General features: G+C 38.4%; 1 protein-coding gene across 1 annotated transcript; it reads left to right on the top strand.

The window, feature by feature from the left end:
* Nucleotides 1-5171: 5171 nt before the first annotated feature.
* LOC132061447 (uncharacterized) lies at nt 5172-6266 on the top strand. Its single transcript, XM_059454266.1, has 3 exons — nt 5172-5425; nt 5506-5657; nt 5773-6266. Exons 1-3 carry the CDS (start codon nt 5172-5174, stop codon nt 6264-6266), a joined length of 900 nt encoding a protein of 299 aa, XP_059310249.1.
* Nucleotides 6267-14256: the final 7990 nt, after the last annotated feature.

Raw genomic sequence — 14256 nt, 5'->3', positions numbered from 1 at the left:
AGGCACGGAAGGGCATTTTTGTCCAATATTTTTTGCATGTTTTTGGGATGCATAGATATTCTTCTAGGGTTTTGTAATGGGCATCTTCACTTTAGTTTATTGTCTTTTAGAATTGAATACATTGAATATCAGTTGTTGAAGGCTTTTAAGGAGAATCTTCCACTTTTTGTTGTCATCTTCCATAAAACTTTGAAAGCGTTATGACTACTTTATTTACCTTTGTCTTTTACTTAATGGAAATGAGTAGCTAAACCCATTAGCTAAGATTGTGGGACCAAATGTGCTAGTTATGTGATTGAGTTTCATATTTAAATCTCATTTATATGTTAATGATGCATTCTATCAATTCTTCATGCTTTAATGTCCTTAATGGTTGCAAACATTATTTGTGCCTAAATAGTTTTACTTTGCTTAAGAAAGAAAGTAAAGTTAGGAAAAGAATTAGATAGCAAGGATTTGGGTCATTAAATCCATCTAATAGCTTGAGCTAGAGATAGGAAAGCTAACTTGAAATATAGTGGGTGTTCACATTTTCAGCATTCTAAGGCTTGAGAAAGCGTAGTAATGATATTTATCAATTTGGTTGAGAGACTTTTGATAAAATTACATAGCCCATATTTAATCACATCTAGACATTTAAAGAAGTTGAATTGATATCCATTTGCATTGCTTTCCATTGAAACCACAACCTTTCCGCTGGAGATTACAGCTCCAGCGGCGCCGCTCCAGCAGTCCCATGACCGCTACAACGGTCATGCCCAAATGGCACATGCCGCTTCAGCGGCAGGGTGACCGCTATAGCGGTACATGCCATTGCATGTGCGCCAACGCGCCTTTTGACACCAGAAAAGATTCCAAGTTTCACAACTCAACCCGAATTTTTGACTAACTCCCAAGGCTATTTGCTCGCAAACCACATACACAGACACATATAAAAACTCGCTACGAATGCACTCGTGGCCTCAGAATTTCTAACGGAGGTCTTGTTGACTGAGTCAACCCCCGATACCTCAATTTCACTTCCCAACCCATGTCCCAAAATGCACCTGAGTGTATTGGGAACCGAATCAGATATGCACACAAGTTCTAAATGATCATCTGGACCTCTCGGAATCAACGAATTTTCGAAAAAGGTCTGTTTATAAAAAAGTCAACTTTGAGTCAACTCTTTTTCACTTAAAGCCAATTGTTTCCCAAAAAGTCACCAAAATCAATCCCGAACACCTCAAGAAGCGTGTCAACGGTCCCCCTTGGATCAAAAGTGAGCTAACAAGCTCAGGAAAAGGTCAAAGAGAGCCGAAAAGACTATAATGACCAAGCGGGTCGTTACATAATTATGTGTAATTACGACTTAGAGAAATTAGGTCGTGACAAACACACTCTAAGAAGTAATAGAACCTTGCAAACTTTAGGTGTACAGTTAATTTTTTTTAAACAATTATAGGGCTATTTCTTTATTATCCCCATGGAGGGCGACTCGACCCTAAAGCCACTAGGCCCCAAAAAAATTAAGGCCTCAATTTATTCAGATTATATATAAAGTACATAATTATGTAGTTATTATTATTAGTAATAAATGAATCTTTTTAAATTGTTTGTTATCAAAATTTTACCAATCATTACGTGCATAATTCCAAAGCTTATGCTAATTTTTAAGATTATGATTGATGTGATTTACGGTTAAAAAGAGTAGACAATTAAATTTGCAGTTACTTCCTATTTAATTTTGTCCAATTCACTTTAACTTGATTCGATCTTGTTTATAACTTCTTGATTTGATCTTGTTTATAACTTTCATTTTGTAAGATTTTCTTCAATTCATTGAGTGTATTTTTGAAATTTGAAGCTCAGCTAATTAGATTGTTAATTAAATGACTAGATTTAAAAAGACATTGTCTAACTTTGAATGTATTTTATGTAACGACATGTTTGGTCATTATAGCGTTTTTGACCCATTTACCCCCGTTGACCCTTCCCCAAGCCCTATTAGTACGATTTTAACCCGCGGGGATGGGTGGTATGGTTCCCGAGGTAATCGGGCGAGATTTATGATGACTTTCGTGAAATAGAGCCTTTAAGTGAAAAACGTTAGACCAATAGTTGAATTTTGGGTAAACAGATCTTTTTTCGAAATTCGTGGATTTCGAGAGGTCCCGATGGTCGATTATGACTTGGTAGGATGTTCAATTCGGTTCTTGAGGCACTCGGGAGCATTTTCGGTTATTGGCTGGAAAGTTGGTCCTTGGCCATTGATAAGTCGTGGATTTTAGGCTTTGTATAGCCACTACTTATGCCTTTTTAAGAGTCTTTACAAGTATTTTTCGATATTTCTACCAGATTGTTGTGTGTTTTCAGGATTTTTGAGTCCCGGGCACAAAAGGGAGAAAATGGCATAAAAAGAAGGAAAAGAGCTGAATATGTGTTTAGTATGTGGCACCCAAAACTCTGGTATGCGGTCACATACTCAACCTCAGAATGACTACTGAGTGGAGCTAAATGCGCAAGGTTGCGAACACTACCGCATATCGACTGTCAAGAAGATCGAAGTTGAGGAGATAATGCAGAGTATGCGGTCACATACTCCAGATGCGACTGCATACTCGGTCCGCAGGACGTCATTAAAAGTCACTTTTGCACTTTTTGTCCTCCTTCTATAAATACTTGTCCTTCGTTTTTGTCAAACATATTGAATATTCCATACACAAAACTTTATTGTGTCTTTTAGCATAGAGAGCATTGAATATTGGGCGTTAGTGCTTTTAAAGAAGATTCTTCTCCTTTTGTTATCTTCTTCCATTTAATCATTGTAAGCTTTATGAATATTCATTTTGCTCTTGTTTTGCTTTTAATGAAGATGAGTAGCTAGACCATTTAGCTAAGATTGTGGGACCAAATGTGTTAGTTATGTGATTAGGTTTCATATTCATACTCCATTTTATATGTTAAAGATGTTTTCTATTAACTCTTCAAGCTTTAATGTCTTTTAATGGTTGCAAAAGTTATTTGTGCCTATTTACTTACACTTTGCTTGGAAAAGAGAGCGTAAGTTAGGAAAAGAGTTAATAGCAATAATTTGGGTAGATACACCTATCTAATAGCTTGAGCTAGAAATTGGAAAGCTATTTGAGACTAAATGGGCGTTCTCATGGGAAACATTCTAAGGCTTGGAAAATCTTAGTAATGAAATTTACTAATTTAGTTGGAAGACTTTTAGTAAGAATTAAGTAACTCGTGGTCTATTATATCAACGCATATAAATAAGTTGATTTGATACCCAAGCGCATTACTTTCCATTAGAACCACAACCTTAGTTTCTTTTATCAATAGTTTAATTTTATAACAACAACTCTTAGACATAAATGATCAAACTTCAAACTAATCATTATTATATTACCCTCTCCCTTGAAACATAGACCAATAATCGAGCGTTAAACTTAGCAAGTATATTTCTTCATTGTATTCTATGTGGGATTCGACCCCAATCTTGTTGGGTTCTATATTTGATAACGACTCTTGTTGGATTCTATATTTGACAACGACCACTCACTCCTAATATTAAAGGTGTAATTTGGGCGTATCAAGTTTTGACGCCGTTGCCAGGGAATATGGTCTAAAATTTTACCAATTAGTGTAAGACTTTACTTTTAGTCTTTATTTATTTTCTTATTTTTGCGTGTTGTTGTGTTGACTCAGGTGCAATGGAGGATAATAACTCTAATGATGAAATCATTATGGAGCCGGGTGATACAGCCTCTATTCGCCCACCTACAGTTCAAGGAAACAGAAGTTTCCTTGTAAACAATACTATGTTGCACCTGCTCAACACTAAGGGCTTATTCGGGGGTCTACTAACGGATAACCCGAATAGATACTTAAAGAAATTTCTTGGGGTTGCACTACTAATGTGCATCCAAATGTCTCCGCCGAGATGGTCAAGTTGAGGCTCTTTCCGTTCTCTCTCACGGGTGAGGCCACCGCATGGTTGGATGATCTTCCAGCCGGGGGTATTACTACTTAGGCGGAGTTGACTCAGGCATTCCTTAAGAAGTTCTTCCCTCCTTTCCAAATGTTACGACTCCGTGATGAAATCAACAACTTTCGTCAACTTCCAGTTGAGGGTCTACATGAGGCTTGGACTAGATTCAAAAAGAAAGTTAAGAGTTTTCCAAAGCATGAGTTTCCTAATAGCGTTCTTCTCCAAACATTTTACCGGTCACTTGATACGGTCAACAAATCGGTGGCTAATAATATTGTGGGTAGGTCCGTGATGGAAAACTCTTATGCAGTGATTATTCCTCTCCTAGATAAATTGAGGCGAGACCAATGAAGCTTGGCACACTAGGGAGTTAGAAGTGGTTGAAGGAGGCCCTTCCAAAATTGTCTTGTCTCGAGAGGCAATCAAGAAGGAAGAAGAGAGAGATGAGAGCATGGCAAAGTTGGTGACTCAAATAGATCTTCTCACAAAACACGTGTTGGGTGGAGGCTCCAAGCGAGTTAATGTGGTAGGATCATGTAAAGGAGATTCTATAGATAAGCAATGCTTCCAAGTGTGTGAGGAGGAAGCCAACTTTATAAACAATCAAGTGGGGGTTTTCCGCCCGAACTACCAAGGTCCTAATCAAGGATCTTGGCAGCAAGGTTAAGGGAATCAAGGTTGGAACAAAGATAGTGTAAATCAAGGTTGGAACAAAGATAATGGAAATTCTCATTGGCGGGACAACAATCAAAGTGATTACAACAATAATTACAATAACCACCAGAGCTCAAATCCTTACGTCCCACCTAAGGGGAACCAAATGATTTCAATTCAACCATCCACTAGCGACCCCACTAGTTCCAAAATAGAGGATATGATATCAAGAGTTTTGAAAAAAGCGGAGTCAACCGATTCCTTTTGCAAAGAAATGGGGAAAGTGGTAAGTTATCATTCCACTTCAATTAAACAAATTGAGTCACAACTTAGCCAAATCGCGGCTCAACTTAATCAAAGGGAAAAGGGCGCACTCCCTAGTGACACGGTTGTAAATCCGGCAAATGCTGAACACAAATGCAATACAATCACTACTAGGAGTGGAAAATCAATTGGGGTAGAAGAGTGGGTGACTAAAGAGGGATTGGTTGATGAAGCGGACTTTATTGAAAAGCCAAGGGTTAATTAAGAAGAAGTAGAAATGAAAAAGAAGTGGGCTACTATTGAGGAGCCCATTGTTATTGAACATGTTCCCGAAGGTAATGAAGAGCCGAAAGGCGAGAAAGTGGTAGAGGAGGTTCCTAAAGCTTTAAAGCCAATTCCTAGACCTCCTTCTCTATTTCCTCAAAGATTGGCTAAGAAAGCGGATGATGACAAATTTCTCAAGTTCATCGAGAAATTGAAACAACTTTCAATCAATATTCCATTGGTGGAGGCACTTGAACAAATGCCCGGGTATGCAAAATTCATGAAAGATCTTGTAACCAAACGGAGGCATTCTAGTTTGAAATAATAGGAGGTACACATCATTGTAGCTCTATTGTAACAAAAGCTTTGGTTCAAAAGAAGGAGGACCCGGGAGCTTTCACCATTCCTTGCACAATTGGGATGTACAAATTTGGGAAGGTCGTATGCGATCTTGGAGCAAGCATCAACTTGATGCGTCTTGCTATCTTTAACAAATTGGGTTTGGGCACTCCCTGACCCACAACTATGAGGTTGCTAATGGCGAATAGAACTGTAAAGAAAGGTGGGTATTCTTTATGATGTGCTTGTGAGAGTCGACCGATTCATTTTTCCAGCCGACTTTGTGATTTTAGATTATGAATTTGATTTCGAAATGCCCATAATCTTGGAAAGACCTTTCTTAGCTACCGGGCGTGCTCTTGTAGATGTGGAGAGAGGTGATTTAAAATTTAAAATGAATGATGAAGTGATCACCTTCCATATTTGCAAATCGATGAAACAACCTACAGACATGAGTGTTGTGTCAGTTATTAATACAATTGATGAATCCATGGAGATAACCATTGAGCATGAACATGTGGGTGAAATGTTAGCGGCGGTGCTAATGAACTATGAGGGGGAAAATAAAGAGGAATTTGAGAAAACGGTTAATGCATTAGTAGGGTTAGGTACATACAAATACAATCCTAAGAAGCTTGATCTTGATATAGAAAACCGTGAGAAGCCTCCCGTAAAGCCTTCTATCATTGAGCCTCCCACCTTGGAACTCAAACCTCTTACTTCATATTTGAGGTATGAATTTGTTGGACTAAACAACACTTTGCCGTGATATTTCATTGACAGATGAGCAAAGAAAGGGACTAATGGTGATCTTGAGAAAGTACAAAAAGGCAATTGGGTGGTGTATTGCTAATATTCAAGGGATTCCTTTCGAAATTTGCACCCATAAAATCCAACTTGATGAAGATTGTGAACCGAGTGTTGAGCACCAAAGGAGGTTAAATCCTCCTATGCAAGAAGTAGTTAAAGCAGAAATCATCAAGTGGTTAGGTGCCGGTGTTGTACACCCGATAGCGGATAGCCTATGGGTTAGTCCAATTCAATGTGTACCCAAAAAGGGTGGGTCACCGTTGTGCCCAATGAGAAAAATGAATTAATTCCAACTCGCATGGTTACCGGTTGGAGAGTGTGCATGGCCTATAGAAAGTTGAATCGGTGGACAAAGAGGGATCATTTTCCAATGCCTTTCATGGGTCAAATACTTGATAGGCTTGCGGAAAGAGATTTCTATTGCTTCTTGGATGGCTTCTCGGGGTACAACCAAATCACTATTGCCTCGGAAGATGAAGAGAAAACCACATTCACTTATCCCTATGGGACTTTTACTTTCAAGAGAATGCCTTTTGGGTTGTGCAATGCTCCGGCAACTTTCCCATGTTGCATGATGTCTATCTTCTCCGCCATGGTTGAGGAGTCCATTGAAATCTTCATGGATGACTTTTCCGTAGTTGGGGGCTCATTTGATGATTGCTTGAGAAATCTAGCCCAAGTATTATAAACATGTGAAGAAGCCAACTTGGTGCTCAATTGGGAAAAATGTCACTTCATGGTGAGTGAAGGCATAGTTTTGGGGCACAAAATTTCGGAGAAAGGGTTTGAGGTTGATCAAGCCAAAATTGAAGTCATTGTTAAGCTTCCTTCCCCGATCTCCGTCAAAAGTGTTCAAAGCTTCCTTGGGCATGTCGGGTTTTATCGAAGGTTCATTAAGGATTTATCAGAAGTGGTCAATCCTCTTTGCAAGCTATTGGAGAAAGAATCAAAATTCGTATTTGATGATGCTTGCCTAAAGGCTTTTAATTGTTTGAAAGAGAGACTCACATCGGCTCCCATCATTATCGCTCCGGATTGGTCTAAGCCCTTTGAGCTCATGTGTGATGAAAGTGGTTTTGCAATGGGGGCCCTCTAGAAAATAATTATGTATCTAATTGGTTAAATGGGGGATTGTATTGGAAGACAAAAATTAGTTAAGATTATTGGATAAATATTACGTGAGTATATTCCATATGTGCCATGGATAAGTAAGCTGCAAGTGGACTAATTACACTCAAAGGGTGAGGTGTCACCTCAACTGATGACTTCTAAAAAGAAATCACCATCTGTTTACACGTGTAAAGATGGAAATACGTCTTTCATGACATAAGTTCACGGTCTTTGCCTTATTTACATATGAAATGAGATGTATAATGTGATAATTTCTCTAAGCAACAAAGAAGCATGCATTTCAGTACCTTCATATCAACGTGGCTTCCGATTTTTAAGGAAGCAAAGTATATTTTTTTTTCTCAAGAACAACATTCGGGTTTTGCTCATTCGTTCAATCTCGTTGTTCAATTTTTTTGTGTTATTGAATTCGGGCTTTCTTGGAAGTGAAGTAAGGTGGAAGAAGAGTAGTTCTTGGAATATAAGGTAATAATTCTCCTCTCTTGATATATTTAAGTTAGTCCAGGTCATAGCTAAATTGTGAGATGAGAACTACGGAATTAATGCCAGAAATCGGATAAGTAGTTGTTGTTGTTATCGTGTGGGCTGTTTGGTGATTGTTATGAGTTGTTTTGTGGGCTTGAATATCATGGGAATTTTCCATAGTTATAGTTGTTGTTGTTGCTGTTGTACTATGTATATACGAAAATAAATAAGTGTATACAAGCGTTAGTATACGAATGTATATTGGGTTGTTTTTGTGTTGTTTGTGCTTGGAAGTTAGAAGGAGGTAAATGGAGGTTGTTGTTGATGTTATTTATTGAGTTAGCGATGGTTATGAGATAGGGGAAATGCTGCCCGACTCTTTTTTTTTAGAGACTAGTTATCTTTGATATACCTCGTATATTAGTATTCATTGAGTTAATGGACATATTGTCATTGTTTAGGTTGAAGGGCTAATTGAGGTAAATTAGTTATTGAGTGTGTGTTGGAGACAAGAGGTATGTTAAGGCTATTCCTTCTTTCATTTTGGCATGATCTATGATAAGTACGAACGTGACGATACTCATAATGAATCCACTCCTAGATGTAGGAGCTCATGTCCCTATGTTTATATTGGTGTTGTTCATATTCTGAGTTCCTTGACTTCTTAAGTCCCGAAGGCGCATCCATAAGTTGTACGTTTTCATAATGATGTCTAAATCCCGAAGGGGACATTTGTAAGGCTTCTTTATTCATATGCATTTCATATTTGATTTTTAAGTCTCAAAGGAGACAAATGAAAAGGGGAAGAAGTTCCCATTTTGAACTGAAAGTTGCTCTGAAGGGAGTCCTTTGATGTTTTACAAATATTATCATGTATTTGCACACTTATATATATGTACGACATGATTTTATGGGGAAGGGGAAGGGCTACTGCGTTATATATGCAAACCACCTGATTAGTTTGTCCACGATGACTATGATGCTTGATGGGGCCATTATGCTATTATGCCCGAAAGGGTACGCGAGCGAGCGAAGGTATGCATTATATATATATATATATATATATATATATATATATATATATACATGATTATCAGTATTGGTTACAGGTACAGATTGAGTCTGTTACTCTTCTATCATTCGAGTCGAGATATACTGTTTCAATTCTGCCTTACATACTCGGTACATTATTCGTACTGACGCCCCTTTGCCTAGAGGCACTGTGTTTCATGCCACACAGGTGCAGAAAGTTGAGTAGATGACACTTTCCATAGGACGTTCTCGGGCTATCAGCTGGATTGGTGAACTCTATTTCTATTCGGAGTGTTACCGAGTCAGAATACTTATATATGTCCTAGAGTCAGATGCATTATGGGTATGTTGGGGCCCTGTCCCAACTTATGTTATGGTAACTTGGTCCTTGTTAGAGACTTTTGCAGACAGTGTCCTGTGGATAGTGCATCGAGATGTCGACAGTTATGTTAGGCGGCCACATAAGTTGATGTGTTCATATGCATTGATTTAAAGATTTTATTATGACTAAAGGTTTTCTTTGATTTAACGATAAGGGAGAATTCCTTGACATGATGAAAGAGTTCTATTAAAAAGTTTTCATGTTTTACTTGACGGAAGCGTCATTTCATAATTTAAGAGTTCACAAGAAGTTGTGACTTATGAATAGAAGGGTGATATGGCACTCAACCGAGTAAGGTCTTGGTTGTCAGTCGCGGCCCTCCGGTTTGGGTCGTGACATGGGTGTACAGTTCGGGGGTGGTGGTGCCCATATTCCACGAGGGGATCAATAGAGAATATTTCGGGAATAATGGCACACCTCACCAGGAGTACGAGGATAAGATACATAAGGATGTTGTTGAGGGTCAACAAGCTTGCTTGGCTGAAATTCTTGCAGCTTCAGATACTACTCCTCCGTGGATACACCCGAAGGTTGGGATTTTGAAGGCTAGCCTCAACATTGAGGCAAAATTCTGCTTATCTTTCATCAACAGCAGATTCTGGCCTTCACCGAATGAGACTTTGGTGGGTATTCAAAAAGTGGTGTTGCTAGCATGTATCATGACAGAGGTGCACATCAATGTGGTCCAGATCATGTACTATCATATTATGGATAGAACATGGCAGACTTCGAGGTCCATCCCATTCCCTTGCTTGATTACTGCTTTGTGCCGACGGTTTTAGGTACTTGTGTTTAAATAGGTTGACAGAGAGTGCCAGACTACCGGGTTCTTAAATATTTTACGGACTGAGGATGATGGGAATCCAGAGAGATAGAGGAAGAGAGTGAGAGCCCAGGTAGTTGATCTGACTTCCAAGCTAGAGGACCTTGCGAGGCCTGTATGTCTCACGATGAGAATTTTCATAATATGTGATTAATTGTGTTTGCTATTAATAGTAAATCTAGTTGATAAATGGAAGGATAAAATGTACCAACGATTGTGATTGAGTTCTAGACTGAGTTGTGACGAATGACTTGTGAGTAAAAGGTGAATTTACTTGTTCTAAGCTAATTGGCTGATTAAGCGAAAGTGGTAATAATGAATTGTGACTTGATTAATCTATTGTATTGGCTTGAAGCCACGTGTGTTAATAGGTATTGGGATCTGTGGTTACATCTTGTTTGTGATATGGTGGTACCTTAATTTAATGATTGCTACGAGAATAGATTTTCGTATGACTTGAGTAGTATTTGATGATATTGTTGGCATACCCATGTTGGTACTTGTGATTTGGATATATTGTTGGCGGACCCATCATTGGTGCTTGTGACATTGAGCATAATTATTGAGGTTGATACATGCATTGCACGTACTTTCATTCTTCATGATACACTGTTGAGATGTTGATGATATTTGATGAAACACTATGATGAGTTGGGCTCGATTTTTACTTAAGTAGCGTGAGAGTCCAATATTCGATGTTTGTTCCGGAATCGTGGATTGAGTGATTGTATGGACTCCGCGGGTCTCCCAGGGTGGTGCAGGTGAGAACCCTCGCGGGCAAAGATCTAGGGTCCCGTCTTTCTGTTAGGCAAAGATTCGGGATGGGGGCCACTTAGACTTCGCAAGTCACCTTAGGTTGTGCTATCGAGACGTCAATATTTTCATCCGGAATACATGTGTACACAACATTTGCATGGCATTGCACATCCATACATTATTGCATTGCACTGCATTATGGCTTACATTGAGATGTTTTTGTGTTGTACTTGTGATGTTGGATTCGATTGATATATGGAGACTTGGAACAACTGGGTTTAGATGTTCTACCTAGGCAATGACTTGTGCTTGGTTCTGAATATGGTTGCCTTATACTTGTTGATTATCTCGTAGATCGTTCGTAGGATCAGTTATGTGTTTGGCCTCTAACGGATGTAGAATAAAAGATATCCTGATGATGAGTCGATTTCTAAACTAAAAATGAACTGTATAATGATGAGTGATTTAGGTGATATGGTTGTGAAATTGACTTGGGAATTAATTGATAGAAGCTAATGATTTTAAAGGGCTTGGTGTTATATTGAGTGATATATAAATGTATGACTTGATTTAATTACTTATCATGTTTATTTGTGAATTCTTTGACTGATATGTGTTTCTATCCATTGTCGGCCTATGATACTTACTCAGTACTCGTGGATTGTACTGATGCTGCACTTGTTATACCCTTTTCGGGGTGTCGATTGTTTCAGGTGGTTGATTGTGACATGTGCGAAAATACGCGGTGCCTATCTGGAAGGCCTCCTCCCACTTCATACCAAGATAGAGGTTCAGTCTTAGGGTGTGGTGGTAATCTGGATCATTTAATCTCTCTTGTACTAGTCTAGACCAGGTTGTGGGGAGTAGGATTGAGTCTGTAATTATTTAACTATTGTAATTGTTTCAATCTTGAGTTATTGAACGAATCGATTTTCGCTGTTAATCGTATTTAATTATCTCATTTATTCAAAGTGTCTTTATTATTTAATGTGTTATTTAATTGAGGGTTCGCCTACCGTGGAGGGAAAGGTAGGTGCCCGCGCGGTCCTAAAATGGGTCGTGACATTACACTTCTTATGTTCACCTCTTTTTGAATCCATCCTTCCTTGAAACTTTAAGTCCAACATAGGCTCTTAGCCTAAGTTGGGGGTGAGAGGCCATGTGAATAAGGTTGACCTAGGTTGGAAATGATTGGTACTGGATGAACCTCGAGGTGTAGCCCTTGCACGTACTAAAAAAAATGGGTGTACATATAGTTATAAATAACAGCAAATTTTAATACCTTATAAGTGCAAAAAGAGCCCGAGGATAAATAGTTGAAGGAGAAAGTTAGATCATGGTGAGTCAAAGAGGGCCTTAACAAAAACAAGTGTAGAGTCAAAGAAGGAATAGTCACTTTTATACCCAAATATGTATCCTACCCGTCCTGAAACCTTAACTAAGACTTTGCGATCTCCAAACGAGTACTTTTAAGATGTAATAGAAGGAAAGTAAGGGCAATCTTATAGTTTGACATTTGTAGCACGCGAGATTCTTTGTGAGTGCGAGCGTTCTCTTTATTGTCCCAAGTTATTAAATGAAATATTTGTGTAAGGGACAACCTTTATTGTGAGGGAACATGTATTGTAACATTAGGTTGGTGATAGAACCGCTCAAGCGAGTCAATGAAATATGCACGGCCGGAGAGTAATCTCTAGACACGATGTGATGCGTGTGATTGTCGCAAGGTCATCTTGAGTGCAATTTTGCAAACATTGAAAGGTGATTGAAGGGTTTTGAATAATCATAGGTGTAGTCTAATTATTGGTATCAAACAACAGTCACTCGAGTCTCATGTTTATTAGTAGAGTCTAGTGGAGTCTTAGCTTTGTGTTGTTTTCTTGGGGATAAGCAAAATGTTAAGTTGGGGGTGTTGATAAGTCGTGGATTTTAGGCTTTGTACATCCACTACTTATGCCTTTTTAAGAGTCTTTACAAGTATTTTTCTGTATTTCTACTAGGTTGTGTTTTTTCAGGATTTTTGAATCCAGGGCACAAAAAGGACAAAATGGCGTAATAAGAAGGAAAAGAGCTGAATATGCATTCAGTATGCGGCACTGTAAACTCTGGTATGCGGTCACATACTCAACCTTAGAATGATCAGTGAGTGGAGCTAAATGCAAAAGTTTGCGAAGACTATGCGGCACTGCAAACTCGCTTTGCGGCCTCATATCAACTGTCAAGAAGATCGATGTTGCGGAGAAAATGTAGAGTATGCGGTCACATACTCCAGATGCGACTGCATACTCGGTCCACAGGACGTCATTAAAAGCCACTTTTGCACTTTTTGTCCTTCTTCTATAAATACTTGTCCTTGGTTTTTGTGAAACACATTGAATATTCCTTACACAGAACTTTATTATGTATTTTAGCATAGAGAGCATTGCATATTGGGTGTTGGTGCTTTTAAAGAAGATTCTTCTCCTTTTGTCATCTTCTTCCATTTAATCATTGTAAGCTTTATGAATATTCATTTTACTCTTGTTTTGCATTTAATGAAGATGAGCTTGACTAAACCATTTAGCTATGGTTGTGGGACCAAAGGTGTTAGTTATGTGATTGGGTTTCATATTCATACTCTATTTTATATGTTAAAGATGTTTTCTATTAACTCTTCAAGGTTTAAAGTCTTTCAATGGTTGCAAATGTTATTTGTGCCTATTTACTTACACTTTGCTTGGAAAAGAGAGTGTAAGTTAGGAAAAGAGTTAATAGCAATAATTTGGGTAGATACACCCTTCTAATAGCTTGCGCAAGGAATAGGAAAGCTATTTGATACTAAATGGGTGTTCTCGTGGGAAACATTCTAAGGCTTGGAAAAGCTTAGTAATGAAATTTACTAATTTGGTTGGAAGACTTTTAGTAAGAATTAAGTAACCCGTGATCCATTACATCTACGCATACAAAAAAGTTGATTTGATACCCAAGCGCACTACTTTCCATTGGAAGCACAACCTTAGTTTCTTTTACCCATAGTTAAATTTTATAACAACAACTCTTAGACATAAATGATCAAACTTCAAACCAATCATTATTACATTCCCCTGTCCCTTGAAATATAGAGTAATAGTCGAGCGTTACACTTAGCAAGTATATTTCTCCATTGTATTCTCTGTGGGATTCGACCCCAACCTTGTTGGGTTTTATATTTGACAACGATCGGATACTCCTAATATTAAAGGTGTAATTTGGGCGTACCAGTCATTGGGTGTTGACCTGGTCAAATAGGCCCTATGTTAGGAATTCTGAGACCACGAATGAGTCCGTAGTGTGCTTTTATGTATGGTTGCATATATGGTTTGTATCTTGGAGGTCTCGGGT

Source organism: Lycium ferocissimum, chromosome 6 (genome assembly GCF_029784015.1).
Source record: "Lycium ferocissimum isolate CSIRO_LF1 chromosome 6, AGI_CSIRO_Lferr_CH_V1, whole genome shotgun sequence".
NCBI lineage: Eukaryota > Viridiplantae > Streptophyta > Magnoliopsida > Solanales > Solanaceae > Lycium > Lycium ferocissimum.
Note: the sequence above shows the minus strand (reverse complement) of the source record. Positions and strands in the feature narration are given on the sequence as shown.

Coding starts and splice junctions, on each gene's coding strand:
- LOC132061447 (XM_059454266.1), top strand. CDS start 5,172: ATGAAAAAGAAGTGGGCTACTATTGAGGAGCCCATTGTTATTGAACAT. Junction 5,426..5,505: donor GCACTTGAACAAATGCCCGG/GTATGCAAAATT, acceptor ACATCATTGTAG/CTCTATTGTAACAAAAGCTT. Junction 5,658..5,772: donor TGCTATCTTTAACAAATTGG/GTTTGGGCACTC, acceptor TCATTTTTCCAG/CCGACTTTGTGATTTTAGAT.